Source organism: Pelobates fuscus, chromosome 11 (genome assembly GCF_036172605.1).
Source record: "Pelobates fuscus isolate aPelFus1 chromosome 11, aPelFus1.pri, whole genome shotgun sequence".
Lineage (NCBI taxonomy): Eukaryota > Metazoa > Chordata > Amphibia > Anura > Pelobatidae > Pelobates > Pelobates fuscus.
Genome location: NC_086327.1, coordinates 101,921,068 through 101,946,395, shown reverse-complemented (window position 1 = coordinate 101,946,395; position 25,328 = coordinate 101,921,068). Strand labels below are relative to the sequence as shown.

At 40.4% G+C, this 25,328-nt stretch overlaps 1 protein-coding gene across 3 annotated transcripts in view; it reads right to left on the bottom strand.

Annotated features, from left to right (window-relative positions):
• The window catches only part of KAZN (kazrin, periplakin interacting protein), a 594,836-nt gene that overhangs the window by 108,743 nt on the left and 460,765 nt on the right, over positions 1-25,328 (bottom strand). For all 3 annotated transcript variants that reach the window (XM_063436584.1, XM_063436583.1, XM_063436585.1), the window contains one exon: positions 18,221-18,292. In XM_063436584.1, coding sequence (XP_063292654.1) covers positions 18,221-18,292 — 72 coding nt within the window. The remainder of the gene's footprint in view (positions 1-18,220; positions 18,293-25,328) is intronic.

Sequence of the window (25,328 nt, the reverse complement as noted above, 5' to 3'; positions counted from 1 at the left end):
CCTCCCCCCGTCAATTTCTTCCTCCCCCTCCCCCGTCAATTTCTTCCTCCCCCTTCCCCGTCAATTTCTTCCGCCTCCCTGTCAATTTCTTCCTCCCCTCCCCCCCAGTCAATTTCTTCCTCCACCTCCCCCCCAGTCAATTTCTTCCTCCACCTCCCCTCCAGTCAATTTCTTCCTCCACCTCCCCCCCAGTCAATTTCTTCCTCCACCTCCCCCCCAGTCAATTTCTTCCTCCACCTCCCCCCCAGTCAATTTCTTCCTCCACCTCCCCCCAGTCAATTTCTTCCTCCACCTCCCCCCAGTCAATTTCTTCCTCCACCTCCCCCCGTCAATGTCTTCCTCCCCCTCCCCCCGTCAATTTCTTCCTCTCCCTCCCCCGTCAATTTCTTCCTCCCCCTTCCCCCCGTCAATTTCTTCCTCCCCGTCAATTTCTTCCTCCCCCTTCCCCCCGTCAATTTCTTCCTCCCCCTTCCCCCCCGTCAATTTCTTCCTCCCCCTTCCCCCCGTCAATTTCTTCCTCCCCCTTCCCCCCAGTCAATTTCTTCCTCCCCCTCCCCCCCGTCAATTTCTTCCTCCCCCTCCCCCGTCAATTTCTTCCCCCCCTCCCCCCCGTCAATTTCTTCCTCCCCCCAGTCAATTTCTTCCTCCCCCTCCCCCCAGTCAATTTCTTCCTCCCCCTCCCCCCAGTCAATTTCTTCCTCCCCCTCCCCCCAGTCAATTTCTTCCTCCCCCTCCCCCCAGTCAATGTCTTCCTCCCCCTCCCCCCGTCAATTTCTTCCTCCCCCTCCCCCGTCAATTTCTTCCTCCCCCTTCCCCCGTCAATTTCTTCCGCCTCCCTGTCAATTTCTTCCTCCCCCTTCCCCCCCGTCAATTTCTTCCTCCCCCTTCCCCCCGTCAATTTCTTCCTCCCCCTTCCCACCAGTCAATTTCTTCCTCCCCCTTCCCCCCGTCAATTTCTTCCTCCCCCTCCCCCGTCAATTTCTTCCTCCCCCTCCCCCCAGTCAATTTCTTCCTCCCCCTCCCCCAGTCAATTTCCTCCTCCCCCTCCCCCCAGTCAATTTCTTCCTCCCCCTCCCCCCAGTCAATTTCTTCCTCCCCCTCCCCCCGTCAATTTCTTCCTCCCCCTCCCCCAGTCAATTTCTTCCTCCCCCTCCCCCCAGTCAATTTCTTCCTCCCCCTCCCCCCGTCAATTTCTTCCTCCCCCTCCCCCAGTCAATTTCTTCCTCCCCCTCCCCCCAGTCAATTTCTTCCTCCCCCTCCCCCCCCAGTCAATTTCTTCCTCCCCCTCCCCCCCAGTCAATTTCTTCCTCCCCCTCCCCCCCCCAGTCAATTTCTTCCTCCCCCTCCCCCCCCCAGTCAATTTCTTCCTCCCCCTCCCCCCCCCAGTCAATTTCTTCCTCCCCCTCCTCCCCAGTCAATTTCTTCCTCCCCCTCCCCCCCAGTCAATTTCTTCCTCCCCCTCCCCCCCAGTCAATTTCTTCCTCCCCCTCCCCCCAGTCAATTTCTTCCTCCCCCTCCCCCCAGTCAATTTCTTCCTCCCCCTCCCCCCAGTCAATTTCTTCCTCCCCCTCCCCCCAGTCAATTTCTTCCTCCCCCTCCCCCCAGTCAATTTCTTCCTCCCCCTCCCCCCAGTCAATTTCTTCCTCCCCCTCCCCCAGTCAATTTCTTCCTCCCCCTCCCCCAGTCAATTTCTTCCTCCCCCTCCCGTCAATTTCTTCCTCCCCCTCCCCCCAGTCAATTTCTTCCTCCCCCTCCCCCAGTCAATTTCTTCCTCCCCCTCCCGTCAATTTCTTCCTCCCCCTCCCCCCCAGTCAATTTCTTCCTCCCCCTCCAGTCAATTTCTTCCTCCCCCCCAGTCAATTTCTTCCTCCCCCCTCCCCTACCTCTGTTGTAGCGTGGCCGAGCCCTGTATGGTCCGCGGGTACAGGGAGCTTTTTTTTTCCTGCACACGGCCGGACTGAAAGGAAGTGCACACTCAGTGTTCACTTCCTGTTAGTCCGGCCGGGTACAGGAGACAGATGCTCCCTGTACCCGCGGACCATCCAGGGCTCCGCCACGCTACAGTGAGAGAGTGACAGGAGGGAGCGCCGAGCGCTTCCCTCCTGTCAGCCCCTCTCCTCATGCCGGGCAAACCTGCAGCCGCCTGAGGCTCTCTACAGAGCACTCTGGCGGCTGCAGCATGAGGGAGGCCGGCGCTCCTGCGCGGAGGGGGAGGTGCTCCCCTTCCCAGTCTGCAATGCGTGCGGTTCCCTGATGGAGTCGCACGCAGCCAGAGGGCACCTGCAGCCGGCGGAGCTGGGGGGGACTTCTCTATAACCTGTCCCCCCCCGCATGATTTGCTGGGGGAGGGGGGATGCGTTCCCCCCATCCCCCCGGTTCCTACGCCCATGCACACATTTTATTAGAAATATCTGTCATATACCTGATACTCTGTGTGTAAAAGCCTTCAGTCGTGATCAATATTATATGGATCAATATTCCCATGGAATGTTTCCTGCTGGCGGTAAAGAATTCAAGCTGTTCTGGAGGCAACTGACATACATCCCTGATAAGGTGGTCCTGAGTACACACATAATCAGCATTGCTGCCTTTGACATTTCTGCTGCAATGTGCCGATTAAGGTTGGGTCATAATTTGGACCTGCCTTGCGGTGACGGTTCAGGCTGGCAGTTGTAGTGTTATGGTGTGGGGAGTACTTTCTTTACACAAATAAGGCCCCTTAAGGGAAGTTTCTAGGCACAAACACCACACCTTGTTAGTGAAATGGATTTGGTGCATTGACCCTGTACCTTTAAAACATTACGGTTTCTAGGAAATGGCAATGTTTACATCTGTCCAAAACCGAGCAAGTTCAGCATCATCACACAATGACACAAATTAGACAAATTCTTCTCATTAAGAAACATTGGCTTCTCTAGGAGTGGCATTTTATGAATTGGGCACAGTAATCCCCGATGCTTCTGTAGTAGAAGCATTGAATAAAAAAAAGGAATACAAGTGTCACACGAGTTGGAGCTTTTTGTTTTTAGAAAACAGACAACACAGGCATAAAAGGTGAGGTTTAAAGGGATAGTTTCTTTAGGGAGTGCATTGTTTACAGGAACGGTATATCCATCTTTCAACAGCTCCTTCCAACATTATAGCATTGAAATGAGCAGCGTGATAGAAACATGATAAAGTGTCACACCCCCTGCGTCTATGTAAAGTGCACTGCTTCCGCTCCCGGCCAAGGCTCACAAAGAGCGGGTATTGAGAGCAACTTTGTAGCTTAGAAAGTTTGGAACTCCACCTGGACTGATGTTCCAAAACAGCCCAGCACTCAGTGCAGCAGTTCCCACCAAGTGACAATGCCTTCACTGAATGTGTGTGCGTGCACGCTCATGTGTCTGTGACTATACACCTTTACCCACATTCTAATATTTACCATTTGATTAGTGGTTTTTTTGTTGTTGTTGTATTAGATAGAGGATGCCCAATGATGAAGCTCATATTATAGTAAAAGAACGCGTTCTAGGCACTTCTTCCAGTCCGTTCGATTGACCTGGGGTCTGCCATACTAGCTCAGTGCCCAAGAGCATCCGGCAATCTTGGAGGAGCTGACCAGTGCTAAGCAGAAGCCTGATAATTTATAAAAAGGTCTCCAAACTATTTGACCTCTGACCCTGGGAGAGAGCAGGACACTTCTGGCATCATAACCAGCTTGCTGCAGCAGTTATGGTGGTTGAAGGGTTTCTTTAATTGAAAGTGTGAAGCGCAAGGACATACGCACATACAAAACTACATAGAAAATAGTGTGTTCAGTGGTAGTGTACTGGTGAAGCGCTATACAATATTAAATTATAACAATAGTGTTTTTTCCTATTTACAATTGGTGAATAAACTTTAACATGTGAATATATGTATAAACAGTACCTTTTAGGTATATACAGAAGTGTTCTAAGTTGGTAATCAGTACCTTAAGAAAAACAGAATATACCAAACATAGTGTAAACTGTGACAAAAATGAAAATGGATTTAAATTAAGAAGGAAAATTCCCACTCACACTTTAGAGAGTTAATAATGTATAGCTCAATTTGATCGCCTGTGGGGTCCGTAGAGGCGACCCTATCCCTTCTTTTTGCTGGATATTGTTGTCTTAAAATTCTGAAATGTTAAAACATATATATGGTGCAGTACCGTATGGTTCCAAATGTATGTGAAAAAAAGAACAGATTTGTACTCACAGACACAGAGCCATCCACATCGGCTCTGATCACGGGTATATGTGGTTCAGGACCACACACCTTCTTTAAGAGCAGGAACAATGCCACCAGTGTTTATAGCAATGTAAGTATATTTATTACATAAAATTATTTATAACAATAAAAAACTATATATAGCAATATAAAAACACTGTATAGGCATAAAAAAGTCCAAATGAATAAAGACCGATATTCTCCAAGTTCCAGGACGCGTTTCGCTTTAACAGCTTCTTCAACTGGATAAAAAAAGTCTCTATTTCTTCTTTGGGACCTGTTCCTGCTTTTATATGTCTTTGAGAGTTCATTCCTTAATTAAGAGTCCGTGATTTCGCGGGCTATCTCCATGGGAACGGTGACGCCCTGCGATTCACGTCTCGTTTTCATGTATTTCCGGGTTTCCGCGTCACTTCCGGTCACGTGTCTCTCGGCCGTTACGTCATGCGTTCCACCTTGCGGTTCACTCGGCCGATACCCGGAAGTGAGTGGTATCATTCCACAATGATGGGAGATAGATATATGGATAAGAAAAACACATACATTCATAATGGCAGAAGTTTAAATGAGGGGAAATATTGATTATTTCTTCAATCTTATCATTAAAAACATGATAAATATATTTGTTTCCTGTCTTTCTAATGAATGGAGCCATAGAAATATGGCAAAGGGACCGATAGTTTTATATAGAGAAATTAAGTTAGATTCGCAGAAGTTCCCTTGTAGCAATAGGGGAAATGAATAATACACATATATAGATAACCGGGACCATAAAGTGCATAAATATTTTCTTAGTGAATTCTCGCTATAGGCGGCCAAATGGGGCGTTAATAAAAGAGATCCAATGAGTTATAGAAATATATACATAACCAGGACCTTAAAGTGCATAAATATAATTATAAGGGATCCTAGCTATAAGCAGCAGAAAAAAGCATATATAAAGATATCTAATGGGTAAAATTAACAATATCAAAACTAAAAAGGCATATAAAGACCCAATAAAATCCTTCATAAGAACCAGAACCTCCTAAAATTGAAATAAAACATATATTTATCTTAAAAAATGGCACATCTCAAAGTCCGTGTTAAGACCATATGGGATGAGCGTGTTTAATTTAAAAATCCATTCCATCTCGTTCTTACTCATTTTTGTATCAAAATTTCCTCCTCTCCAATCTTTTTCTAGTTTTTTGATTGCAAAAAATTGGGTATCGGCTGTTTCGCAATTGTGGTGGATTTTGTAATGGGCCGAGACACTATGGTTCTCAAACCCTTTAGATATATTCCTTCCATGTTCTTCAATTCTTATATGCAGTGCCCTTGTGGTTTTACCTATATATTGTAGACCACAAGGGCATACCATGCAATAAATGAGATTATTGGAATGGCAAGTCAGGAGTTCTTTAATTTTATATTTAGTTCCATCTTTGCTGAAAAAATGGTTAATGTGTCTCTTTTTACTGGTAGTTCTTTTACATGCTAGACAGCTTCCGCATCCATAAAAACCCTTTTCTAAATTTAAAAATGTGTCATTGGTTTTTCTTTCTTTTAGGAAGCTTGATGTAAGTGCCGTGCGTAAATTGTTTACTCCCCTGTGTATGAATCTGGGTCTTTTAGGGAGGAAGGTTTTTGCTACCGGGTCTTGAAGGAGAATAGGCCAGAATTTGGAAATAATATTTCTGACTTTGTGATTTTGCGTGCTATAATTGCATATGAAGGGGATTTCTTTGAGTTCATTATCTTTTTTCTCTTTGTATTTTAAGAGCTTCTCCCTCTCCAGAGTTTTTACCTCTTTCCTAGCTTCTTCCAATTTTATTTCCTCATAGCCTTTCTCTATGAAGTCTTGTTTGATTTTGTTTGATTGGGTCTCAAAGGTGGTGAGATCCGTGCAATTCCTGCGAATACGTAGGAATTGCCCTCTAGGGGCGTTCTCGAGCCAGGGGGCAAAATGACAGCTTTCTCTACCTATGAAACTATTCGCTTCTACAGTTTTGAAGTGATTTTTAGTCTTAATACTACCATCTTCTATATATATTTGTAGATCCAGAAATATGATTTCTGATTTGCTCCAGTTGTTGGTGAGTGTTATTCCCCATGTGTTATTATTGAGATAGTTTAGAAATGTCTTTAAATCCCCTTCCTCTCCTTCCCAAATAAAAAAGATGTCATCAATGTACCGGCCATAGGTGACCAAGTTCTGCCTCCAGCCATGCTGGCCATAGATAAACTCTTCCTCCCAATGGGCCATGAATAAATTAGCATAGCTGGGGGCGAACTTGGTCCCCATGGCCGTACCATTGATCTGGAGATAAAATTCTTCTCCATACCAAAAAAAGTTATTCTTTAGGATTAAATCCATACCTTCCAAAATGTAATCTATTTTAATGCTTGTTAGATCTGAGGTATTCGTTAAGAAAAATTTAGTGGCATTGCACCCGTAATTATGTGGGATATTGCTATAGAGGGCCGTAACATCACTGGTGACAACACACTGGTGACTAACAGTGATGTTACGGCCCTCTATAGCAATATCCCACATAATTACGGGTGCAATGCCACTAAATTTTTCTTAACGAATACCTCAGATCTAACAAGCATTAAAATAGATTACATTTTGGAAGGTATGGATTTAATCCTAAAGAATAACTTTTTTTGGTATGGAGAAGAATTTTATCTCCAGATCAATGGTACGGCCATGGGGACCAAGTTCGCCCCCAGCTATGCTAATTTATTCATGGCCCATTGGGAGGAAGAGTTTATCTATGGCCAGCATGGCTGGAGGCAGAACTTGGTCACCTATGGCCGGTACATTGATGACATCTTTTTTATTTGGGAAGGAGAGGAAGGGGATTTAAAGACATTTCTAAACTATCTCAATAATAACACATGGGGAATAACACTCACCAACAACTGGAGCAAATCAGAAATCATATTTCTGGATCTACAAATATATATAGAAGATGGTAGTATTAAGACTAAAAATCACTTCAAAACTGTAGAAGCGAATAGTTTCATAGGTAGAGAAAGCTGTCATTTTGCCCCCTGGCTCGAGAACGCCCCTAGAGGGCAATTCCTACGTATTCGCAGGAATTGCACGGATCTCACCACCTTTGAGACCCAATCAAACAAAATCAAACAAGACTTCATAGAGAAAGGCTATGAGGAAATAAAATTGGAAGAAGCTAGGAAAGAGGTAAAAACTCTGGAGAGGGAGAAGCTCTTAAAATACAAAGAGAAAAAAGATAATGAACTCAAAGAAATCCCCTTCATATGCAATTATAGCACGCAAAATCACAAAGTCAGAAATATTATTTCCAAATTCTGGCCTATTCTCCTTCAAGACCCGGTAGCAAAAACCTTCCTCCCTAAAAGACCCAGATTCATACACAGGGGAGTAAACAATTTACGCACGGCACTTACATCAAGCTTCCTAAAAGAAAGAAAAACCAATGACACATTTTTAAATTTAGAAAAGGGTTTTTATGGATGCGGAAGCTGTCTAGCATGTAAAAGAACTACCAGTAAAAAGAGACACATTAACCATTTTTTCAGCAAAGATGGAACTAAATATAAAATTAAAGAACTCCTGACTTGCCATTCCAATAATCTCATTTATTGCATGGTATGCCCTTGTGGTCTACAATATATAGGTAAAACCACAAGGGCACTGCATATAAGAATTGAAGAACATGGAAGGAATATATCTAAAGGGTTTGAGAACCATAGTGTCTCGGCCCATTACAAAATCCACCACAATTGCGAAACAGCCGATACCCAATTTTTTGCAATCAAAAAACTAGAAAAAGATTGGAGAGGAGGAAATTTTGATACAAAAATGAGTAAGAACGAGATGGAATGGATTTTTAAATTAAACACGCTCATCCCATATGGTCTTAACACGGACTTTGAGATGTGCCATTTTTTAAGATAAATATATGTTTTATTTCAATTTTAGGAGGTTCTGGTTCTTATGAAGGATTTTATTGGGTCTTTATATGCCTTTTTAGTTTTGATATTGTTAATTTTACCCATTAGATATCTTTATATATGCTTTTTTCTGCTGCTTATAGCTAGGATCCCTTATAATTATATTTATGCACTTTAAGGTCCTGGTTATGTATATATTTCTATAACTCATTGGATCTCTTTTATTAACGCCCCATTTGGCCGCCTATAGCGAGAATTCACTAAGAAAATATTTATGCACTTTATGGTCCCGGTTATCTATATATGTGTATTATTCATTTCCCCTATTGCTACAAGGGAACTTCTGCGAATCTAACTTAATTTCTCTATATAAAACTATCGGTCCCTTTGCCATATTTCTATGGCTCCATTCATTAGAAAGACAGGAAACAAATATATTTATCATGTTTTTAATGATAAGATTGAAGAAATAATCAATATTTCCCCTCATTTAAACTTCTGCCATTATGAATGTATGTGTTTTTCTTATCCATATATCTATCTCCCATCATTGTGGAATGATACCACTCACTTCCGGGTATCGGCCGAGTGAACCGCAAGGTGGAACGCATGACGTAACGGCCGAGAGACACGTGACCGGAAGTGACGCGGAAACCCGGAAATACATGAAAACGAGACGTGAATCGCAGGGCGTCACCGTTCCCATGGAGATAGCCCGCGAAATCACGGACTCTTAATTAAGGAATGAACTCTCAAAGACATATAAAAGCAGGAACAGGTCCCAAAGAAGAAATAGAGACTTTTTTTATCCAGTTGAAGAAGCTGTTAAAGCGAAACGCGTCCTGGAACTTGGAGAATATCGGTCTTTATTCATTTGGACTTTTTTATGCCTATACAGTGTTTTTATATTGCTATATATAGTTTTTTATTGTTATAAATAATTTTATGTAATAAATATACTTACATTGCTATAAACACTGGTGGCATTGTTCCTGCTCTTAAAGAAGGTGTGTGGTCCTGAACCACATATACCCGTGATCAGAGCCGATGTGGATGGCTCTGTGTCTGTGAGTACAAATCTGTTCTTTTTTTCACATACATTTGGAACCATACGGTACTGCACCATATATATGTTTTAACATTTCAGAATTTTAAGACAACAATATCCAGCAAAAAGAAGGGATAGGGTCGCCTCTACGGACCCCACAGGCGATCAAATTGAGCTATACATTATTAGCTCTCTAAAGTGTGAGTGGGAATTTTCCTTCTTAATTTAAATCCATTTTCATTTTTGTCACAGTTTACACTATGTTTGGTATATTCTGTTTTTCTTAAGGTACTGATTACCAACTTAGAACACTTCTGTATATACCTAAAAGGTACTGTTTATACATATATTCACATGTTAAAGTTTATTCACCAATTGTAAATAGGAAAAAACACTATTGTTATAATTTAATATTGTATAGCGCTTCACCAGTACACTACCACTGAACTCACTCTTAAAGATAAGAACTTGGTGTTAAAGCTGCTTATCCATTGTTCACTCTTTGCAAATTAGCGCTAGTACTACCCTGTTTTGATAGAAAATAGTGTGTGGGGAAATATTTTACACACACACGCAATAAAGAAGGAATTTGCTAGATATCAGGCATTAAAACTCAGTGTAATAAAATCAATCACAATGCGAACGAACACATTTTTGATCACAGCAGAAGTTCTTCTCCCAACAAAAGGAGGGGGTAAAAAAATAAAAATAAAAAAAAAATTCCCGCTCTGCATATGCTGTTCTATATACCATGTAACAAGCTTCAACACACACACTTAAGCTTGAATAGAAAGCAGCAGGTGGTGGGAGGGGCTCAATGCACCAACAATAGGTTTATTCTGCTTGACTTATTAGGCTGTGTTTGCTCTGCTTTCTCGGCTTAGGGTTCTAACGGACACAGCAAGCCTGGGTGAAGGTTTGTTTCCAACAGGCATGAACACGTTCCCTTAAAGTGCACTTCAAATTAAAAACTGGCATCAATACAATATCTATTCTATTACGGTCATTTTAAAAAGGCATTGAATAATGAGTTCCGTATTGATCACCGTTTGGGAGCTGCAAAGGTCACGCACAAATGCTTTAACACTTTAGTTTCCAGGGCATTAGGAGAGCTGCTCAGTGCCCAGGGACTGCCGGCGCCAAACATGCAGCAAGACGAGCCTGCTCCTGCCGTCTGGGTTGCCGGATCCAAGAGGATCCAGTCATTTCTTCACGCTGATGGGCAGCTTATGAAAAGTGTAGTAGGTAGAATTTAGATGCCACAGAATTCCTTTTACATTAACAAAAGGTTTTGTTTTTTTTCCCCTTGCCGCATCTGATTTTTAAGCTCATACAGGGCAGGTCTAATCTTGTGCGGTCCAACAATATGAAGAGATTTGTGTCCAGGAAAATTAGTGAGAATCCTGCCACCTTGTCTGCTGTGTACATTCTCATTGCTTCTCCTTGGTAGTGTGGCCAGTTGCCATGGGAAGAGCGAATAAAATTAAAAAGGTCTTGAAGTAGTGTGCTAGGAGCGTGGTTGGTAAAAGAACACATCACAATTATCTGTATTTTTGCTTTTATTTCAAATGCAGAATGATTTGAGAATCCACTTAAACAAATAATGTCTTCTCTTTATGATGTAACTCTGCCATGAACAGTCATTTTAAGGCAAAATACTTGAACCTAAGAGACATTATTGAGCCGGTAATTTGTACTATGTGTTCCTATCAATGCAATGACATCAGTGGCAAGTTTGAGGGGTTCGTTGAGGACAAAGTTCCACCTGTGCTCCGATTACCTTGTTTTGAAGTGGTCATGGTGGTAGGAGTCAGTATGTGCAGTGTTCCAGCTTGGAACACGGCACCTCCAGAGATATTTGTAAATGTGTCCTTGGGGCAAGTTGCATCGCCGGCACACATAATATTGGAAGCCCACAACTCTGTTCTGGTCTGCATATTGTCAATCTCCCTCGATTGCAGAATTTCTTTATTTTTAAAATAAAAACCCTCCTTTCGCATCCCTCCCTGACCCAGAGAGCACGCAAGCGCTATAAGAAGCCTGTGATAGGGCCATGCACGACTCCAGTGATGCGAGGATGGTAGTGTGGAAGGCCACACGCTGGATTTTTAGGTAAGCAAAACCTCCCCCCCCCCCAGGTTTTACAGGGGGATCTTATGCAAAGTGCCCAATAGGGCATTTTACACCGAAAAGGGACCCCTGCTCCAAAGAGTTAAAGTGACCCTTTAAGTACTTCACCTTGCCCAATTGCTTGAGAGTTAAATCGCTGTGTCCATGTAGCCTTTTTTATATATATATATATATATATATATATATATATATATATATATATATATATATATATATATATATATATATAAATATAAATATAAAAGAGTGAAGGAAAAAATACACTTTTATTAAAGTATCTCACTTACTATTCATACACTGAATGCTTTGTAATAGAGAATAAAACAGCACATAGAAAAAAAAAAAAAGTGTATGATTGGCCAGTCATGCACATGCACTTTTTTTCCCCCTATCAGCACTTATGAGGAAAGTCTATGTGGATAAAAAGCAAGTAAACCAACAGACCCGATTTCGACAGGACAGTCCCGATTTTGGGGTCCCGTCTTGCAGAGTTGTCCTTCGGTAGTACAGTGCATCATTACATTACTACGTTTACGGACACCAGGACACTGCAGAGAGAGCTTTAGCAACCACTCCGCAAGGTCATGCAAGCTGGGTGACGTCCAGAGAGGCCCCTTCTGTCCTTCAGTAGGCTTGCCTGCCCCTGTTTCAGACAGGCCCACCTATTATGGGCATCTTCAGTGCCACGGGTTCAGTCCATGGTTACGCCTTCTCTCAGAACCACTCACCTGCTCCCATCTGCACACCTTCCAATTTTGGCAAGTATGAAAAAGGGGAGGAATTAGTGCTGCAGCTAATGTAACCAAAATATGCATATATACTAAATAGGTAAATGTGTTTTTTTTTTTTTTTACCCTCGGTCAGTTCATGCTCTGCCGTCAGGTTAACAGGAAAGAATATTTGTTAGCAAGGGGTATGTTGGAACTTTATGATCTTCTTAAACGGGTTTTATGAATCAATTCATTCCACCATCAAAAGAGATTTCACAGGGCCTCTGAAAAAGAACTGCTAATGCTTAAGAGGCTTAAATGGATAATAAAACCCTTATTATAGATTTTGGAGTTCACTAATCAAACAGGTGGATCATGGAGATGTGCAGGAAATTTGAGACCACAGTCATTCTTTGTTGGAGTGACTGCTCCACTTAAAAGCAACACGCCAAGCACCATAACCACAACAGCCTGCTGTACTCTGAGTGCCCTGGTATTATCCCAGTGTAAAGTAGTCAAACCATCTATGTATTTTTTTTTATTTAATTTTTTAAAACTTACCTGGGTTCTGCTGGGTGTCTCCTAGTTCATTAAACTACCATAACCAGAATAGTGTGCATGGGATTATACCGAGGAGTACACTTTTGTTCTCCAAACCCCCCCACCCCCCCAAAAAAAAAACAAAAAAAAAAAAAAAAAACTTAAATTGTGTTTGATAGGGACCAACTGAATAATACAGATGTTAATGTACAGATGATGAAAGTTGAAGTTTTTAACATATTACAGGAAATGCTATGCTTCGAGAAAATCCTGCAATAAATACGCTCATCCCAGCAATCCGGCATGTTCGTGGGATTTCTATCCTCATTCCAGATCCTAGCAGCTTGCAATCACCAAAGGAACAATTAATGTGGGTTGCGCGAATTCTAAAAAAGACAGATGTCAGCCAGTTAGAGCTTAGAAGAATGGACTAATGTTGCACTGCAATGATCCCAAAACAAAATCAGGTCTTCAACAATGGTCAAAGGAGAAGACTTTTTGCCTTTTGTAGTTTCAGAGACAAAGGCTTGACCTTAACCCAATTGAAATGTGGTGGCATGACCTGAAGTGAAAAGTCCAAGCAAGAAAGCCCACAAATATCAATGATAATTCGAAACAATTCTCTAGTGAAAAATGACTCCACTTACATCTAAAGGAATGCATACCTCCCAACAATTCAAATGGACAAAACAGGACACTTTAATTTTAGGGGTGTGAGTGGCAGTGTGGCTAGGATGCATGGCTGTTCTAAAACATTAAAGGTAACTCACTCATGACAATTTATTCTAATAAAATGTAATTTAGAACCAGAACAATGCATTCATTGTAGTTTAAAGACATTACCTGTGAGTATTATTACTGTGGAGCTCTGTTATACACTCAGACTCACCAACAATATAGAGCTCCTAGAAAAAGAGTAACAGTGGGGGATTGTGCCCACACTAGGGACTGTCAGTCTTAATTAGGGACACTTGGGAGATATGGAAATGTCCAACTACTAACTAGGAGTCTAACGTCTCAATCTAGAAGATTCACATACCTTTTTTCACAACTAAGTCTATGGACGTTAAATGAATTGGCAAAATAAATGCAATGAAAAAAGTAGATTTTTAAAATCCTTTTTAATCGGGTTCTCTAGGACATTGCATCTTGCTAACTCATCTTTATTCCTGTGATCCTATTTCTGTCAAACTTTCTCTACGCTGCACCTGTGTCAGGACAGGCTTTCAGTCTCTGGAGGTTTCCTACTGAAGCGTGTAATAGCTTTTATTTGAGCATACATTAGTGTTCAGACAAAGTTTGTTCAAATTGCTTGTTATATGTGGTAGGTATAAAGTATATATAAGTTAGTACGGTATTGGATTTTTAGGACTTGCCGTGAGCCGCTGATGTTAAATGGTTTGATATATTAGACAAATACTGCTGCCATCACTGTGGCATTCCACTTTTTACATTTTTTCTATTTTCCTTTTTCAAACCGGATTTTTTTTCTCTGTTAGACACGGACATGCTGGCAGAACAGTACTGTGAAAAAAAAGCCAATAGCAGGCCTCAGATCATCAATTCCCTAGAGGAGCTGGGACAAGCAACCCTGGAGGCAGTTATTTAAAAAAAAAAAAATCATCTTGTTATTTATGTGTATTATTTTTTGTGGTGCGAGGGATACTCTCCCTTTAACTCTTATGAATGCCAGATGGAATGCACTGCATAGTGCGCATATCTAAACATTCACATGCTGGAAAAACCACATCGGGATCATAACTGATGAGTAAACGAGGGTGTTCTTGTGAGAACCAGGTCACCCCTCCCTGGTACAAGGAATCGTTACCTCCCAGCTCCACTGCTGTAGTTAAACCTCTAATCCATAAATCATGTCTGTATTTGGACAGGACATTAATGTAATTGCTTCCAAATTGTTATTCACAACAGAAATTGAATGTCACAATAGGATTAGTGACTTGAGTGTGCCTGACCCAAGGCTGTCAGCTGAAGAGACTGTGTATATATATTTTTTCTGCTGTTTAAACATTTTAACATGTTAAAGCGCATCTGTCACACGCAGGGGATCGCACGGCGAGACGTATATATCGTGATAGCTGAACTGCCAACATTCATATGACACAAAGTATAACTTAAAGGTGTACGTTAAGCAGAATCATCACAGCTCATTGTGCATTCAGCCCATCATAATGCAGTGCACTTTCCACATTCTCAGTGCGGCTGAAAAGTAGACAGCCAATTCCTCTTAACGTCCGAGATCTGCCGGACTAGGACAGATATACGTCTCCTCCTCTAGCGAAATTAGGAGACAAGTACACATGCATTTTGGCAGATAGCTGCAGACAGCACGGGTCACAAAACGGTACTAGGCTGGGCTGAGGACAGCCTGATGGCAGCTATGCTGTGTTTGCTATGAGATTATTCAGCAGTTCCACTCATATTTGTGATGAGAGGAACTGCAGCCTGGTGATGTACGCCATATTCAATAAACTCCAGCTGGACAGGAGTCCATGTGATAGAAAACAAATACTCATATGCTGTTGAGAAAGAGTCTGAACACATGTCCAGCTCTCTTAGTTCTACTATGGGTTTTTGTTCCACCCCTTCTTGGGCATGTTGGTTTATATTTTTATATTGAGAGATACCATCACTATTTTTTCCCCCTTTTGTCATGAAGTTTATTATTATGTTTTATTAAAGCTCAAAATCATTTTGTAAGAACTCAGGATATTATGAATAAATGAAAAATACCGTAATATTTTATTTTTTCGGTAAAGATTGCACCCAGACCAGAATGAAAGACCTCGGATTAATTTGTGCTCTCTTTTGTTCTGATAGCGATCAGCTAATACCAGCACAATGGTTATTAAGTTTGAATACATTTTTTTTTATTTTTAATCTTTTATTATTTTACTTTGTTGTGCATATTTTTTTTTTTAAAGTCATTATCTACATAATGCATTTAAATGGGCAAGTAAGGAGTTTAAATCCTGCCTAGTGTGCCCAATGAAATTTGCAGTCCTGTTAGTGGTTCCATCCCCCACTCAGTTGTCCTCAATCCTGGGATTGTCTGGGCATAGTCAGACTACAGCACGTATTCTATATATTTAGACTGTAGGTAGTCACGTCATATCCTAGTGCTTGTCTCCATGGAAGCTTGCTGGGAATGCTGCCAGCTGGCTGTTTGTAAATATTTTTCCATTTAACATGAAAAGGGTGGGGCTTTATAGAAAAATTGCTCATAAACTTTCACTTTACCACTAAGCAAATAAAAAGAGAGAGAAAAAACACACAAAAAAACTGGCTGCCAGCATCGGAGAAACCAGAGTTATGGTCACCCAGGGGAGAACAAAATTCTTCACCTATGTACCACCCCCCCACCCCCAGCCCCTTTCCACCCTGGCTCTCTGTTTGTAAGGCTAATTCAACACATGTAAAGACTATAGTGCATTACAATTTTTAGGAACAAACACTGGTGATATAACTGGTGACAAATTTAGGCATGTGTGGTGTTGGTATTTGAATGTAGTTGTAGGTTTGGATGTACTGTTGCGATTTCAAAGTAGCAGTGTACTTGGGTTTAGTGTTTGTATGTACAGTAGGTGTTTGATTGCTGGGTGCACACACACTGCCTCATGCACACAGATAAACACACTTACTAAGAGACACACTGACACTTTTACGGAATTGAAACTCACTGGCACATTCACAAATTAAATTACATTTTTTCTGGTTTTATTTGTTTAGGCCCAACAAACCTCCCTAACTTTTGGGAGAGCTGGTGTGGGTCCCTTTCCGAGGGGCCCAGTGGGGATCTGGAAGTTCCTCACTGCTCCCTTGGGTGCGGTTAAGGATGCTGGAGTGACAACATATTCTGGCTCCAGGCATTACCACGGAGAATGCGCAAGGGACCAATAAAGAACTGGAAGGATATCAGTGCTCCATCGTCACCACCTGACTCCTTACTCCTCTCTTCCTGGTATATTTCGGCAGAGTAGGCACGTAGGTGGAACTGTGGATGAATAAGAGACCTTCATCTACATTAACACCAAATCCGCTAGTTACACAATGTTTGAACATGGTCAAGAGGAAGCTAGTGTCACCACTGGAATTAGATGGACTACATCAACACCAAAATATCATACATAAGGAGGAAGAAATTTCCATACCCACAGTTACAGAGACTTGCCAACCTAAATCTCTGCCCCAAGACGGCACTATAGCAGATAAAATAAAGATGATCATAGAAAAGCTAACAGTCCAAGATTACCAAAGATCACTGGGAGACTGCCATCAGATAGAATGCTAGCAGCTTTTAAGGAGCCATTGTCCACAACCCCAACTGACATCATACCAGAGACCAACAAGCTCATACATGCCACAGCATTAGTGGTCCTCCAACTGCTGGACTTTAAAGATCAGGCTAAGAGACTAAGATTGGAAGCCAAGATAAAGCAACACTTTGAAAGTTACCAAGCTTCACAAGTGAACATTGAATGTGGCATATACCAAGGCTATCCAACATGCTGCTCTGCACAGGCCTCAACCCCCTTAGCCAGATAATCATGAAGATTGGATATGGATAAAGGTTCAAGAGTGGAGCTACCATCAGCCACCTACTCTACAAGGACGACATCGAGCTTTATGCAGAGAGTGAGCGGGCATACCTATATCCACCAAACCCAGAAGCATGACTTGTCACTCCACAGAACACTTTTCTGCTGCCCCAGAGTCCAGTGGCAGCATGCTTTAAACCACTCAGACTGTTGGCATTGTACTTGGTGATGTGAGGTTGCCATGCCACTGCCCGGCCATGGAAATCCATTCCATGAAGCTACAATCACACAGCTTTTGTACTGATAGTAATGTTAGTGGAAGTTTGGAACTATTCAGCAAAGTGTTGGTGACTTCTACGCACCAAGTGCCCTCAGCACTCTGACTTCACATGGCTGTATCATTGCGGAGTTGCTGCGGTTCCTAAATGCTTCAATAATAACACTTGCAGTTAATTGTGGAATACCCAGCAGGGCTGATGTGTCAAAAACTGACTTAGTTCAAACATGGCATCCTATCATAGTACCACGCTTGAATTCTCTTCAGAACTACCCATTTAAAAAAAAAAATGCAGACTACATGGCTAGGTGCTTGATTTTATACACCTGTGGCAATGGGTCTGACAAACACCTGTAATAAAAAAAAATAAATAAATAAGAGGTGTGACCCAAGAAAACCCACAATACATAAAATTAAAATAAATCCAAATCTCAGATGTATCCAAAATCAGTGTAAATTAATTAAATCGATATTTGGAAATTGTTCTTCAGTAGCACTTGCTTTGTACAAAACAGAAATGGGACAATGAAAAACATTTATTACTTTTTTTATTCCCTCATCCCTAGTTTTTATATCACACTAAATAAAAAAGTTAATATATGTACAAAACCAACATATTATCAAACTTAACTAGCTATTAAAAAAATACAATTGCTTTCAAAGTGATAGGATTGTATGTGGGAGGTTTAATACACCACACACATCTCTCTTAAAGAGATTTTATGGCAGCCATATTTCTTTATATTACTGTAATACAGTGGATACATTATATTAGAAATATTGCAAATGTACTTACAACCATTTGTGTACTTTTCTTGCATTTGCAGGGTACCAGATCTGCTCAGCTTCATTTTGCCATACTCCAGACCTATGGGTAAACAAGGGAAAAATCACGTTTTTCTCAGTAAACTTTCACCACAATATGTAACCTATGTGTAGCTGAATGCATTGGCATCAAGCTAATAAGGCAATGCCCTCCATTCAAGCAGCAATATATTAAACAGCTATACAACACCAAACTGTATTCAACATTAAAGAACATTAGTCACCAAAACCACTTTAGCTTAATGAAGCAGTTTTTGTGTGTAGATCATTTCTCCCAAGTTCAACTGCTCAATTCTCTGCCATCTAGGAGTTAAATCACTTTTGTTTCTGTTTATGCAATCCTTGCCACAACTCCCCTGGCTGTGACGGAGAGCCTCCATGAAAAAATAAAAAAGGTTTCACTTTCAATCAGATGTAATTTACCTTAACAGGTTTTATCTCCTGCTCTGTAATTTGAACTGCAGGATCTATCAAGCTATTAACAGAGCCGGAGACAAGGAATTCTCAATTAAACAGAATTTGCAATAAAGGAAGTGTAAACATTAGATGACTCTATACAGGAAGTATTCCAGTAGGCTATGCAAGTCACATGCAGAAAGGTGTGGCTAGGGCTGCATAAACAAAGCGATTTAACTCCTAAATTGCAGATAAGCGAGCAGTCCATACACCAAAACCGCTTCATTATGCTACACTCATTTTGGTGACTATAGTTTCTCTAATTTCAATTCAGACAAAGTCAAAATTGTGTATTTTTTTGTTAAACAAAATAGCCAAATACTAGATATGAAAATGTTATATAAACAAACAGAATGAGAGAACCATTAATGGATTGATCTGGCTTTTAGATAAAATAACACCGACGCAAGGTGAAAGTGCCTTACCCCTTTTAATGCGGTAAACTTTCTTGCATTTAATCATTAGTGGAATATGAATGTAGAAAATAAAATAATTCAACACAATTGAAATTTGAATTGCATTACGCTTGGCGTCTTCAATCCAATTAGAACATATTTAGAATTCAAACAATGGCCAGTGACCAAAGTTGCACAGACAGCAATAATCTAATGGCGGCTCCCTGTCTAATATAAAATCCAGGCTTTTTTGAACAATAAAAAAACAAACAAAAAAAAAAATAGTGTCTTAACATTTACATTAATATTTAAACTTCTCTAAGTGACTTTTTATACAAGAGTAAATAAATGTAGACAATCCAATTTGTAACAAGTGCGGCTATTCTTTTGCACTCTCTTACTTTCTAATATTCCAATAATTGTTTCTATACAATTTGTTGTGAATTTTAATAAGCGAAGAAAGAAATGGTGGGGATTGAGAAATTAGTGTTTTAGTATAGTTTAAAGGGACACTATAGTCACCTGAACAACTACAGCTTAATGTAGTTGTTCAGGTGAGATCTGTCAGTTGCTCCCTGTTCGCGCCCGCCTATTTCGTCATTTTGACGAAATAGGGGGCGCGGCTTCACGAGGCTCCTGGCGCTGGAACCAGGTGAGTAAAAAGGGCTGCCTGGAGAGTCCCTTTAAACACAATTTTCTGTTTGGGCTATAACATATTTTCAGTTAGCATGTTTCCCGTAACGATGCGAGACAAGCTGTAATAAAACAGATATCACAAGAGTATAGCACAATCGCTGCTGAACAGATTTCCCAGCTACTGCATCCTTTTTCTACACAGCAGTTCTCAAAATCCGTGCAAATCCACTTTAAATTCACATACAACTTCAGCAAACGGTTTATTTTTGCCTAGTTACCAGTAAGCTTACGTAGTGCAATATTGAAGAATAGACAATAGGTCTGGATACATTTCAGTGTGTTGGGTTCCTGTAGGGTTAGTGCTTGGGTCTCCGAGTCTAGCTGTAGTCAGATGCAAATGATATTTAGCTGAAACATTGCATATCTGTTTATTTTGGCAACAGTTCTTCAAGCTAGAAATACATTCCCAGAATGTCAATGAGCGTTTGAGAATGGAGCTTGTCCAAGATCTCTGCATTTAAAGTCAATGATCATGGTCCGGTGTCCTCTGGCAAAGAATATTGTCTCAGGAAATTATATTGAGGATTTTGCTAATCCTTTAAAGCTCGAGATTTATTCCTCTGATGCTCAAAGAGTTAAGCACAGTGGGGGAAAAAAAGTGCAATTAAAATAAAAAGCAAATAAACATTCCTCTGGGAAGAAGCATCTACAATTATCCACTCCAGTAGATACAGATAGGAATCCACCTCATCTGCCTTGCACAACAACACTATTCTGAGGAGCATCAAAGCAATTGCTTGTTAAAAGAAAGTGAGGAAAGATACAACCCAAGCATAAATGAGTCCAACCAGGTACTAAAAGGGACAATACACCCAGGAAAGATTGGAATAACATTAAGTGAAATAAAAATTAGTTTTCCCACCAAAGGTCCTTTTAACCAATTAGAATAAGCGAGATGCAATTTAGAATGGGACAAAAAAATAAATTAAAACAAAAATAAAATAAAAGGAGGTTAAATAATGTATTTTTGGAAAGCACTTGCATTTTTAAATTCTTGCATTGTGTATGTTGGAAGGAGTAGCAAGGGGTGGCTTTACAAGCAAACGCCCTGGATGTGGACTTATTTAGCCCTCATCTCCTCCGGTAGCAAGTCACTGGATCTTTTATGATTTTAGATCAGGCAGCAGCTAAGCTACTCAAAGCAGCCTGTCACTGTACTAGATTAATAAGTAGTAAGGCATGGGAGAAAGGAGAGAGACAAAAGGGGGGTTTAGGGAGATGGGAAGACAGGGTTTTTAATAGGAGATTTGGATATAAACACAAGTGTTTTGCAGGTGGTGGGAACAGGAGCAAAAGGGTTCTAAGGGATATGGCAGAATAAAAATGTCAGAGTACTGTAGGACTGCAGTGGTTAAAGGACGATTTTGGTTTTGCAAGCCATCTTCAGGGAGGGGCGATCACATTATTTTGGTATGGGCTAAACAGGTTTTAGAACTCAGGAACACCCCTGAGGATTATTAATGGTTTAACAATTAATGACTTTCACATGAACCAGCATAGAGGCATGCTTGGATGTATATAAAACGCAAAAGTGGCCCCTCACATCTGCTATTAGTTAAAGGTTTTCTAGAGCAAGAGTATGGTTTTATTTCCTAACATTTACTTCTATAAATAAAGATTTATATATGTACATGCTTACATAACGTGTGAAGCATTACCACACTAAATTAGCAAACCAAAAAATAAATAAAATAATAATAATAATAATAATAATGTGATTTTTGAACTAAAGAGCAGCACATATAAGTTGCAATACTTTGATTAAAAGATCCCCTCTGTAACCATTGTGCTGTTTCTCCGAAGGTTAAAGTGACTCTCCCTCCCCCCCTGTTGGAATTTAATTTAAATGTTAATGAAATAAAAACATAACATATATGATAAAGTAGGGATTACTTTGTTTTATGGTAATATCTAGGTTGACAAAAGTTGATAAGGCCGAGTTGTTTTTTTTTTTACGGTTAACGTTGGTCGATTCACACAGCCATCGCTGGTGACAACTGTGGAAAAGGCACATTTTCTAAAGCCATCTCACGAGATCATATTTAGACCTGTGTACGGCTGCAAAAAGAAAAATTGTGGTTCCAGCAAGGGAGAGCATCAGGTAGGCTTCATGTACCTTCATCTTCACACCTGAGCTGCTACACACAAAGCACAGCTGTCCTCGGAAAATTACAAAGCCACTTAGAAGGAGGTTAGAACATTTCCTTCATGTTGGACCTTAAAAAGAGATCTCTGCCAAGGTGGCAGTAAGCATAATAATGCTTCCACAAACAATGATCTAAGCAGCGGTGACTTTCAAAATATAACTTTTGGAATACAAACATGTATTCCTAACAATAAAGTATTCTAGTCCATATTTAGAGTCTGCCCTTCCCAAAATACAATAAACAAAATAAAAATTTTATAATTTTGTGCTGATGCCTGCTCATCCTCCAGCATCCGGCAGGCACGGCTTCATTGCCCTCTTTTCCAATTTTATAGAGAAGCATTGGAGACGTGAAGCACATGTACAGGGCTCATTTAATAAAATTCTTCTCACATTGAAACACTGAATCCATTGCTTCCCAATGAGCAGCATACGATGACTTGACCTCCTCAAGGACGTCGACCACCACATGGCGACGTCAACCTATGGGTTGCAGCGGAAGTGCCTCTAGTGGCTATCAGGAAGACAGCCATAAGGTGTGTAACTCTGCAATGAATACATTGCTACATAATGGCAATGTGATCCATTAAAGGGAACCACTGGTTTAAGTTGCCTTAAGAGTTGCTAGGTAGAAGGAAGCTACCTGAAAATTATTATTTTCAGTACCGACCAAATATCTGGTCAAGACACAATTTCTGGCCTCATGAATTGGTTTGTTTTATTTAAGGTGTGGATTAGGATTTATAAACACACACACAAAAAAATAATTGTAAAATAAAGGATACTAATCTGGTGGAATGCATGGTACATAGAAGAAAAGTATGGTATATGGAGGGGTGGGAGTTTTGGAGACATCCACAAACCTCTTCACCTGTGGTTTTTGAGATTCATAGTGTCTCCAGAACATCGTAAAACATTATGAGACATTTTGCTAAAATTGAATTTTTAGTAGCCATCATTCCTCAGCGACTGGGTTTTGACAAGCTTCGGAAGCATATAATAATACTTAGTTGTTTTAATATTAATGCAAATGTTACAGCATGAATATTTGTGGATTCTTAATAATAAAATATGGAAAGGAATAGATTAACAACCATTTAAAAAAACAAAAACAAAAAAAAAACAAAAAACAGGGCCTCTTGTCCCCAAGGGATTAATTCTAAAACCTTGAGAGAAGAAGAATTTTCTAACCCTATGAATTTAAAAGACCTAAACCTAAAATTATAATTTAAGCTCTTTACAGATGATCCGTTTGCACACAAGTAGGTAAAGCTTGTCAGACAGATAATCAGAGACGGGGAAAGCTAAACATTTCGGTGCGGTATAGAAGAAATGGTAGGTTCTCAAACAGGTTTTAAACGGTGGCTCAACTTTTTATGAAGATCCACTAATCAAACTGTTATTAATGAGAGGCCGGGGCTCGAATTACATGGTTTCTGCAACATTTGGAATTTTGACAAAGTGATACATGTGTGCATGGAATATTTAAAACTATGAATACTTTTTTTTTTCCAATGAAGCATTTTTTGTGGGGTACACATGTGGTAGATTCTCAAAAGGGAAAAGGTGTTCCAGTTGTGGCATTTCTGCTAGGACCTGGGGTTGCTGGTGTCAAACAAATCTTATTTCAGATGTTAATTAACCCCTTAAGGACCAAACTTTTGGAATAAAAGGGAATAATGACATGTCACACATGTCATGTGTCCTTAAGGGGTTAAAATTAATAAAAAAAAAAAAAAAAAAACTCCAAGCATCAAAACTGCTATAGCAATCCAGGTATGCCCCCTCTCCTGGCTGCCATCATAAGAAGTCAAATAGTTTTTGAGTGGTTTGACTTCTTACCGGGGTGTGCAGGGTTCCACTCCCTTCCTCCACCACCATCTCCTGAGAGTCAGCTGTTCCTCAGCATAACTGAGGGCTTAGCCAATTGGCTGACAGCATCAGTGAGCTGTAGTGGTTATGGTGCTTACATGTCACAATAATAAATCAAGTTGTTGCATACAAACCTGATTTAAAGTGTATTCAACAGAAAATATACTATTAGAGTGAATGGCAGAAGAGGTATCCAGTTGTTCAATTAGATTTCCCATACTTTGCTGGTTATTGACGGAAAGAGTAAAGTCATACAGGGTTAAACACTAAAGTGAAAACTAAAGGTGCATTCAAAGTGAAATTCAAATTCAAATTTCGGCCAGAGAAGTGGAATGAAAGGCATAGCCAACTTAGACAATTTCTACAGTTTGGCTACTTTGACCTTCAATTTGAAATTCACCTTGAATTCTCATTTTATTGAATAACCCTGATCGTTGGAAGTCCTTGTACTACAATAACCTAAAGTAATCGGGAGAATATAAACATCCACAAGATGCAAGATGGTCCATAGTTTAAATAGTGGCTTTAACACCCATTAAAAAGTTAAATGCATCAAATAGAATGCTGTAGGTTTGACTGGCTTAAGGTTAACCGTGACTTGAGACAAATTACAACTATAGTATGTTGCACACGGCAAAGAGATCAGTCAATGAATTTATATGCTGCGGCATCTCTACGATTTACAGAAACCCAGGCTTCTACTCCTACCAATGGGATTTAATACCTCGACTCAGACAAAGATTTTTAAAAAATTCCAAAAACAATTTGAGAAACTGGGAGAGTGTTGATAGATGCTGCCAGTGAAATAGAGTGGGGAAAAAAAACAAAAAACAAGATTATATCCCTACCACAATACTACAAATTAAAAATATTTTGCTGAGCTGCTTTCAATACATTTTGGGAATGTGTTGCTTCTAAAAAATGTGTTCTGAATATAGTGGAAAGTGCACTCTATATTAAAAGGTTCCTTACTTTCGTCCTACCAAGTAATACTACAGATTCCTCCAAAAAAGTATACACAACAAACCTCTTCCACAAAAAAAAACAACTCAAAACAACAAAACAAAACCCATTAGCAACCATTTCCTAGCACAAAGGTAGCAACCTTCGGCACTCCAGAAGTTGCAAACTGGTAAAGCATCAGGTGAGATGTAATGCACAACATCTAAAGTGCCGAACGTTACCAATCCCTGTCCTAGCACAAAGAAGTCTCATCACATGCAATGTCCCGAACACTCACAATATCCTGTACACTCACACTAATAAAGGCCCTCGGGGTTGGCTTACTACATTTCATATTCCACTTGACATCCATATCATGCAGTTCATCTAGGTATAAGCCGACCAACACATGTTTAAAGAAATTAAAGCACTGAATAGAAGGAAAACAAACATTAATGGAACTGGAATGGTCAAAGAAAAATAATAAGAGGATGCACACTTAACGGGTCAAAGGTCGGGTTCTATTAGCTAGTAATTGGAATACAACATTAGAAGAAACCTCAGAAATGATT